Genomic DNA, 10,075 nt, shown 5'->3' on the forward strand with positions numbered 1-10,075 from the left:
CATAATGAAATGAACTAATGTCTAAATGTTTCGAGGTGTAAGACTACTCACCCATTTTGATGATATATTAACCTAATGATAATCATCACTCTTTATTTAACATTTGTTAACAAGCACTATGTAACTTTCCTCTTCTACCCCGCGTTTGAAGTGCTGAAATGTTTACCATTGAGCTAATAGAGCCGGCCTGCTTGCTCAGGGGATAAATGAATATTGATCATAATTCATGTCAGATCCTGTGTCTAGGTGAGACATGACCTTTGACACAATGTCTCAGTAGAAGAGCAGGGAGACAAAATACAACCACCCTAATTATATAAATGATACCATACAGATTGGACAAAATTACATTTTATTAATTTAAAATAAATAAATAAACACAAAACACAGTGAAAGACATATAGGCATATAATCATAGATAAACAGAATAAAAGATAAAATGTAACCTTGCATTATTGCAGAAACTATACAAGACTACAGTCTAAAGGACAACATGCATTTGCCTTTAAAAGCCAACCTAAATATTTGCATGAATGTGCCAAAGTATTTGGAATTTGTTCAAATGACAATAATGGTTTCAAGATGTGTGCAAGTGACTACTACTACTAGATGATGTGGAGGTTGAACGAGGAGTTTAGATCTGTGGTTGTCACTTTTTCATGTATTTGGCCGTGGACCCCCAAGAGTTGCTGCTAGCATGCAAGATTTGTGTTTCAAAAATATTCAATATTTTTTCAATTTTTTCCAAGATTGTTTGACAAACAATCAATCAAAGTTTATTTATGTAGCACATTTCATACATTAAGCACAGTGCTTCAAATTGGTTAAAATGAAATATTATAGACAGGAGGATAACAGCAAATAAAATACAAAAGCATGAGAGGAAACAAAAAAGCATTGGGAAATATATAAAAGTACATTTTGATGCTATTTACATTAACACATTTGCTGGGGACCCCTTGGAACACCCTAAAAATAACCCTGTGAGAACCACTGGTTTAGATGATATTAATTCTACTGCTAAACAGATCAAACGTCCCTTTAATGTCCATTCTGTAAAGGGAGTTTGTGATTGGATGGATCCTCATCGTCACGACAACAAGGAAAAGCCTGGACCACTTGTGAGACGCGATTGGCTACGTCTGCTGAGCAGGCAGCAATGACCTTCCTGGACATCATGTCAAACTGAGAACCTGGAGAGAGACGACACAGTACTGACCACAGACATAGAAAGGTAGACGCCTCTTCCGGCTGGGGGGTGCTGGTCCAAGACTCCTGGCAAGCCTCCCAATTAGCCTTATTCACGGCCCGCCCACCTACTTCCGTTTCTCAGTTTTCCCCGGGTGCTGACTTCAATTCGAAGGGGAAACTATACTGGACTTAAAGCCAACAAATCATTATTTCTAACAGTAAAGTAAATTATAGTGCTTTGTGCCGTTTAGTATCTTGTGTTCTTGATCATGCTAGCCGTATTTTATACTTTACTATTCGGAAATTGCATTAAATTTGCGATTTCTGTGCCAACTCCATAGGCTATGGTAGGATTTACCCCTTCAAAATGTGACTTCAGCACCCGTGGGATGCTTAGTGGGCGGGCCGTGAATTGGGCTAATAACTCTACGCAAGCCTCCAGAATTCTGAGGCGGGGCTCTTGGGAATTCTGAAGGACGCTTCCTTGTGCGTCACAGAATGGGAAGCTTCGTAGTCCAATCAGATGCAGGACTGGCAGGATTCCCTCTTTCCAGAGGGAGGGGGCAGAGTGCCTTCCGCAGTTCCACAGTTATGCACTTCCGCCAGAGGTGTTTGACCAGTCGCGCTAATGAACTGCAGCGGCGGAGGAGGTATCTAGCTTTTTATATCTGTGGTACTGACTGTTAGTGACTGTTAAATGACTGGTTACTGACTGACTGACAGACTGCCAGATAGACAGACTGCCAGATAGACAGACCGGTTTACTGACTGGTTCACTGACTGACTGACTGACTGACTGACTGGTTTAATGCCTGACTGAATGACTGACTAGTCTTGCGTAGCCAGACAACTACGATCTCTGAATGCTATATATAGTCTGGAGTCTGGAACAACACCAAAGCAGACAAAGGAAGCGATTGTCATTTCTGTCCACGAAAATATATGATACAACAAAATCTTTAAATCATAAAAACATTGTTTGAAATTCACATCTCTGATAAGCAGCATGGTAGGCCTATATACAGTATTATGCCTCGACTAATTTGATTCACGGCAGGACAAATGTGGGCTACTGCAAAGACGAAACAGAAGTGCGGAGGAGGCGGGACATCCGCTTTACCCCCGGATCATTTTCATCGCTTCCTTTGCACAGACTTCCACAAATCTTTAAAAGAGGTTGGACGAAGGTCATTCTGCTACAAAGATCCACCTGATTGGAACGATCTTCCTCTAACTCTTAGATCTATTTCATCCTTCTGTCGCTTCAGGACTTCCCTACATTCACATCTTGACTCAACTTGTTTATGCTTCTAAATTGACTGTACTTGTAGGGACATATACTGTAGCTTACAATGTGGTTGGTGGGGTACAGTAGGTGGGAGAGGGTGCACAAGCTACAGTATCTGTGTATGAATATATCTATATACTTGCATCTATCTACCGGTACGTCAGTTGTTCATGTTTTTATGGGACCACTCGAAAATTAGATGCTTTATCTCAAAGGACTATCCCTTCAACACAAATCTGACAATCTGTATGATGGAAGCATTTGAAAATGGTTTCTGTCATTGAACACGGGGACATATTATGAATAAAATTACATCTCTGTTTGGCTTTTAGGCAAAAGGTGCACATGGCTGATATGAAAAATAACTCAAAATCTACTAACCTTTTGTACTATGAAAAACATGAATAGTGGAACTAGCCGATCTACAATCTCAAAACATGTGTGTTTTGAGCTTGTAGATCGGCTATTTCCACTGCTTTTGAAAATGAACGATTTTCAACATGGAAATGATTATGACGATTATGCAAAATTGTGCCATTATCTGTAATAATTGGGACCATTCTACTCGAGAGACTAATGACTGACTGACTGACTGACTGACTGACTGACTGACTGACTGGCTGGTTCACTGACTGTTGAAGCCGGTTGACAGACTGACTCCAGCATGTGTAGGTGTTGGTGATGAGGATGAGTTGTGTGTGTGTGTGTGTGTGTGTGTGTGTGTGTGTGTGTGTGTGTGTGTGTGTGTGTGTGTGTGTGTGTGTGTGTGTGTGTGCGTGCGTGCGTGCGTGCGTGCGTGCGTGCGTGCGTGCGTGCGTGCGTGCGTGCGTGCGTGCGTGCGTGCGTGCGTGCGTGCGTGCGTGCGTGCGTGCGTGCGTGCGTGCGCTTGTACCATCGGTATCCATGACGACCCCTCCAGCCTCGGAGACGATGAGCGTGGAGGCAGCGATGTCCCAGCAGTGCATCCCGATGTGATAATACACGTCTGCTCCTCCCGTTGCTATGAGGCACATGTCCACTGCTGCCGTCCCCACCGCACGCACCCTGACACACACGACGCGCAAGCGCAAGCGCACACACACACACACACACACACACACACACACACACACACACACACACACACACACACACACACACACACACACACACACACACACGCTGTGAATACAGCTGTTGATGCTACTGAGTTCTCTACCAATATGTATCGTATTGTACTGTATTGTACTGTATCATTGCTGTTGGGTAGAATCCTTCAATCTCCATATTCTAACTGTTCGTGTTTTTTCGTAAATTAATGCCCCACTAACAGGGTTCTTCAATAGGCGGCCCGCGAGGGGCAACTATCCGGCCCCTACCAACCCCTGTTGGGCAAGTGAAAGTTACAGGTATGGTGTGTGCAATATGAAATATGAGCTTACCATAATCGTAATCCCTAATTTGACCCTTGGAAAACTGATTGGGGAACCGGAACCGGTTACACATCTCTATTCAGAAACATTGCTATTCAGAAGATTGACTTCCATTATTCTAAATGGAGGTGTCACCTAACCCTAACCTAAACCCTAACCCTAACCTTCTAAGTAGGGGTGTTTCTGAATGGAGGTCTGCCCCCTGGGGAACCTGCCCTACTTGGTCATACTACAGCGTCACACAAAAATATCAAAAGTAACAGATCCACAAGCTTGTTGATCTGCTTTATATTGTGATAAACAGCTGTATTACTGTAGTATTTGTATTGTGATAAACAGTAGCATGTGTAGTGTCATCCTACCCATGAACAGGTAGTTTCAACAGTCTGTAGATGTTGGAGGTCATAGTTGACAGAGACAGGTCGTCTCTCTCTGCTCCGATCTCTGTCACCACCACACACTGGTGGATGTCTGTGGCACACGCACGCACGCACGCACGCACGCACGCACGCACACACGCACACACGCACACACACACACACACACACACACACACACACACACACACACACACTTGAATTATTTTATTTAGATCGGCACAAGAAGTGCATACATAATAGATCCAAACATTGATCAAGAGTAATTACATTAGGAGCCAACCAGTTAAAACTGGATGCACTTGCTTGCACAAGGACAATAAGTTGACAGTTATATCCTAAAGCCATAATACATACTACCAAAGGCTGAACGTAAAGCTGAAATGGGCAGTATTTAAGCTATTACTGTATTAAAATTATTATTTTTTGTATTAATGAACACATTATCTGGGGTATTTGGAATATACTGAAATGAATTGACATCTGTGGCGTTGTGATCATCAAACCGGTCCGATTTTACAGTACTGTGTTTCTACATTTTTGTTGTGCTTTCCTGTACTTCTCTGATGTTATCGGAGACCATATCCACCAGGAGGTCATATCTGGCAAATGGACAGTCCTTCACTGTATAGCGGCTGCAAGCATTTAGGATGTGACCGACTGTGTCTTTGTCGCACAGGGCAGTGTGTAGGATACAGTGTGGGGCATGTTCGGATGCCATGTTGCCAGATTAAACAGCAATACTTGTAAACAGGCTTTAATGGTGAAAATAAGAAGGTCTTCTCCAGTGGTGTTATTTAAGAGGACAGAGACAGTGTGACAGTGAGTGGTTTGCAAAAGTTGGAAAAGCCCGTTTTCCTGCATGGCAGGTTTAGACTGGTCCAGTGTTGTGCACAGAGGGATCGCTCCATTCCTAGAATGAAGGCTCTCAGGGGCAGGGGTGTCGCACCAAATTCTGGGCCATGGGTACAAGTATTCACTGCGGGCCCCCCATGAATGTTCTTCATAGGGGGAGAGGGCTTAACCCATTTAGACTGGGAATGCATTATTTTGAGCTTTAACTATTGAAAAATAGCAGATATACAAGCTCACACTGCGAGCTTGTAGATCTGCTATTTTTCAATAGCTAAAGTATAAAATAATTAAGGCCCCTCCACCTTGGGCCCTAGCAACTCAGTCCCACTTTCCCCCCCTTGTGACTCCCCTGCCCAGGGGTTTGATTGACAGTGCATGATGTGTACCATCCCGCTCATAGATTGGACGTGCATGCTTTAGCGGCTCTGTGATGATGATGCGGTTGTTAAGCACAACAGTTGTGCTATCGAAAGCCGGCATATTGATGCACATGCACGTGCACGCACGCACGCACGCATGCACGCGCACACACACACACACAGGCTAAGAAACTATGTTGGATCAATGGATGAACAGGCGGACAGACGGATGGACGAACGGATGGATACCTTTCTGTGCAGATACTTGTAGAGGGACTCCGTTGAGAAATGCTCCTCTTCCTCTCTGAGCAGAGTACATTTTATCTTCAACACAACTGTACACAATGCCAAACTCCACCTGAACAACACAACACAATACCATTGACCATAGAAGTACCGTTAACTTCCATTATGTAGTGTTTGGTAGCATGCAGTAGTATTGGGTAATACTGTGTGTGTATAGTATTGTTGTGTGTACCTGTTTGTTGACAGCGAAGGCAATAGATATCGCTACAAAAGGAAACCTGAGAAAACACGAGCATGTTAACTTTTATATTGTAATATTGTACTGATCTTTAATGTGAATGATAAATTGACGGGACCAATGATTTGCCCTTGAGCAAAGCATCTCAAGGGCAAACTGTGACCCAACTGCACAGTGAAGAGTAAAAGACTGTGGTTGTACTGGTAAGCTCCCAGTGACCAACAGTACAGTAGAAGACTGTGGTTTTACTGGTCAGCACCCAGTGACCATAGACTCTTGTTGTACTGGTCAGCTCCCAGTGACCATAGACTCTTGTTGTACTGGTCAGCTCCCAGTGACCAACAGTAGTAGACTGTGGTTGTACTGGTCAGCTCCCAGTGACCAACAGTAGTAGACTGTGGTTGTACTGGTCAGCTCCCAGTGACCAACAGTAGTAGACTGTGCTTGTACTGGTCAGCTCCCAGTGACCAACAGTAGTAGACTGTGGTTGTACTGGTCAGCTCCCAGTGATCAACACAACAGTAGTAGACTGTGCAGGGAGCCACTAGGTCCCATTTTACAGACACTCTGAGAAGTGTTCTAATCTGACTGTGTAATGTATAAATAAACTATATAATAAGGGTAATAATAATAATAATAATAATAATAATAATAGTGAGAAGTGTTCTGACCTGTGCACAAAGTTGACGGTTCCATCGATGGGGTCTATGATCCAGGTGGGGCTGTCAGTCAGAACCACTGGCTCCCCGACCACTACAGACTCCTCCCCTATGAACCTGACATGGGGTCAAAGTTCAGACACCAAACCAAGTAAGACACATCCTGTTCACTATGCTGACTTCTTCTTCACACTGGTGACGCTCTGTTATTTTGGCCTATGATGGAAAAATATTAATATCCAGTCGGGTGAAGTTGACAATTTATTGAAGAAAATTCAGCAACAGAGAAACAGCATACACAGCATCAGAGCTCTGGCCTACTCGCCAGAGCTTGCGCCCCGTGGGGCAGAAGACCTCCTGAAGTGTCATATGGGACACCTCTTAAGCCCCTTTTCCACTGACAAACCGGCAAGCATGACATGGGCCAAGTTATTGTGGAACATCTTGCTTTCCATTACATTTCTGGTCGTGAAATGGCTCGAGGGACCCCCCAAAAAGCTCCCCCTTTGAGCGCACACATATTGTGCCCTCTTTTGGCAACTGCCCCTCCAGTGGTCTCTGCATGGCCCTGACAGACAGACAGACAGACAGACAGACAGACAGACAGACAGACAGACAGACAGACAGACAGACAGGTACCTGTGTTCAGGGTAGGCATCTCTGATGGAGGACATGATGAGTCTCTCTACAGCCTGGTCTGTCTCAGTCACCAGGTCAGCAGGAGAACTCTTCAACATCACATCCTTCTGCTGCTGGAACGCCTTCAACACCATCTACAATAACAATACATATCATAATAACAACACCACCACCTATAATACGTGTAATAATAATAATAATCAGGGACGTGCTGGCCATTGGGAAAAGCGGAACAACTCCCGAACGGCCGGTCCATTCCCACCAATCTTTGACTATAGAGAGAGATCGCTCTCTCATGGCTGCCACCGCCTATGTTGCCAGTATTGCCATAGCAACAATACTTTTCCTGGTGGTATTGCCTGGCTTTTTTTATTTGTATTAATTATATAAACCTAGAAAATGTGGTTAAAAACTAAGTTAAATGTAAGCCTACATCGTCATGTACCATGTACAAGGCAGCGGATGATTCAAATGAGTGGAAATATCTCAGAAGCAATGCCCAAATGCGTCTATAAAAACTAAATATAGCAAAACGACCGAGAATGTATTAAATATTTCAACCAACACAAATCAATCAACACCATTTTTTTCTTTTACAAAACATACTTAATAAACTCCTTATTGTCTATGCCAATGTGCTACACATTTTACAATGATAGTACGTCTGCATTAACCACTGAGCCACAAAGAAACATACTGTAATAAGCCATTGTTTTGAAAGCCAATGTACAATCACGACACATTTTCAGAAATGTTTCTCATTACATATTTATTTATTTACTTGGCCTTCAATGACATGCCCAAAATGGGGCATACCAGGTTACATAAGAAAACCTTAAGACATCCAGGAGGTTAAGACAGGCATTAAATATGGCATGGTGAAAGTCTATTCCGTAATTGGGATTTCAATATTTGGGTCTTATCTGTACATTTAGTACTTCCATCGCACATTACATGAGCCAAAGGGCCATTTAGGTGCAGGTACAGTCATATGCTTATTGTAGAGATTGCTGGCTTGTCAGAGGTTATAGCTGAGGTGAGGAGGAGATCAAGTTCTACCAGTTCTACCTTATCAATCCAAAACTCTTTTTTGGTACGGTAGCTTCAACAGTTGTGGTGATATCATGATGAGAAAGTCTTAGACCTCGCAGAGTTGTGATACAAGATATGTGGAACAATGGAAATAGAAAGGTCATGTACTGTACGTGACGTACATGACCAGTGATTAGACAATGATAAAGGGCATGGCAGGATTTAAAGGAATGCAGTGTCACGTCTACTTTCATGCAATGGGACCCTAGGCTGTGGTCAGTGGTTTCCACTGACTATGATTATGGAGGGTTACTACAGCATATTGTTATTTTTGGACACTTTCAAACACTTTCTCTGAAGGGTTTACTTGTCCTGTGCTGCCCTCCTTTGCTTTTGTAGAAATCCTTCTGAATCTGTTTTTAACTTTACCTGCACAATTTGTCACTGCGGTCCCATTGACCTTAATTGTTTCATTGTCTGACCACCATTTTCCAAAAACTAGGTTTCTCCAACAAAGGATTAAACACACGTTTTGCTATTTTCAGGGAATTCAGGTTATTATCAAATATTACTTCTAGCTGTCTTGTTCTCATCTGATGCAATCATGTACAGTAACAGGTACAGTACCACAATTCTCCTGCAACATATTAATGAGCAAGTCATCCCAACACAATTAGGTACTCAACAAAGAAAATATTTATATAGACCATATTTTTCATTGAAAAGAGATAAACAAAATGGGCCACTTACAATCACATTGGCCCCACTGGCTTGTCTATCATGTGAATACCGCCCCCTCCCCAAAAATCTGTTGCACTGCCAATAGCCATGCACAATGAGGGCCTCTCCAATTCCTTTTCCTGGGCTGAATCAGGGGCCCAACACGTCCCTGATAATAATAATTAAAGATGACCGGGCCTTCGCATCTTTTTCCACAGAGGGGTGGAAGGAAGCTAACGTGCAGTTACCACTGGAGTACTTGAGTGGAGTACAACTCACACGTAAGATATTGTTTTCAGGCGTGTATATACAGTATATATATACACACAGGATAGGGTGACGTGGGTGCTGGAGGTGTGCCCAGAAATATAGCCCGGGTGAACCCCCTCCACCAGGGTGAACCCCCCCCCCCCCCCCCAGGCCGGGGTGGTAAAAGGATAGCCCTGGGGGAGAGGAGAGATATCCCCTAACCCAGACCACTAAAACAGAGAGAGAACCCAATGAAGTGACAGGTCTTTACGACATACAGTAATGATTATGATTATTATAAACAATAACATTAAAGAAAACAGTTAGAGCCAGACAGAAGAAAAGACACAGACAGACAGACAGACAGACAGACAGACAGACAGACAGACATACAGACAGATCATTCCTACCTGACTGGCTTCTCTGGCGAGACGAATTCCAAACTGTAAACATTCTGTCCACTGAGCCATGATGCCGCAAAACCCCTGGATGTTACCATGGAAACCGTGTTCAATAAACAACCAATATGTTTCATCCTGGTCGATAACAATCAATACGCTCATGTTCAATAACACAGACAGACAGACAGACAGACAGACAGACAGACAGACAGACAGACAGACAGACAGACAGACAGACAGACAGACAGACAGACAGACAGACAGAGACACAGACAAAGATCATTATGTTCAATAACAATAATAATAATTAATCAGAGGAGGTGTTTACCTGTATGTGATGTCAGCTCTTCTGGGACTATTTACTTCACACAACTTTATACTTGCTGCTCTGTCAGTCTGACCACGCCCC

The 10,075-nt window shown here is 43.3% G+C and overlaps 1 protein-coding gene across 1 annotated transcript; it reads right to left on the reverse strand.

Moving 5' to 3' along the window:
* Positions 1-1,041: 1,041 nt before the first annotated feature.
* Positions 1,042-9,735, reverse strand: LOC308290998 (inositol monophosphatase 1-like; the record flags this gene model as incomplete). Its single annotated transcript, XM_080732911.1, has 8 exons — positions 1,042-1,193; positions 3,372-3,523; positions 4,254-4,362; positions 5,732-5,840; positions 5,961-6,006; positions 6,638-6,742; positions 7,265-7,398; positions 9,676-9,735. The coding sequence occupies 8 exons, from the start codon at positions 9,733-9,735 to the stop codon at positions 1,042-1,044; spliced, it is 867 nt and encodes a 288-aa protein (XP_080589037.1).
* Positions 9,736-10,075: the final 340 nt, after the last annotated feature.

This window comes from Nannobrachium achirus, assembly GCF_963921795.1.
Source record: "Nannobrachium achirus genome assembly, chromosome: 9".
Lineage (NCBI taxonomy): Eukaryota > Metazoa > Chordata > Actinopteri > Myctophiformes > Myctophidae > Nannobrachium > Nannobrachium achirus.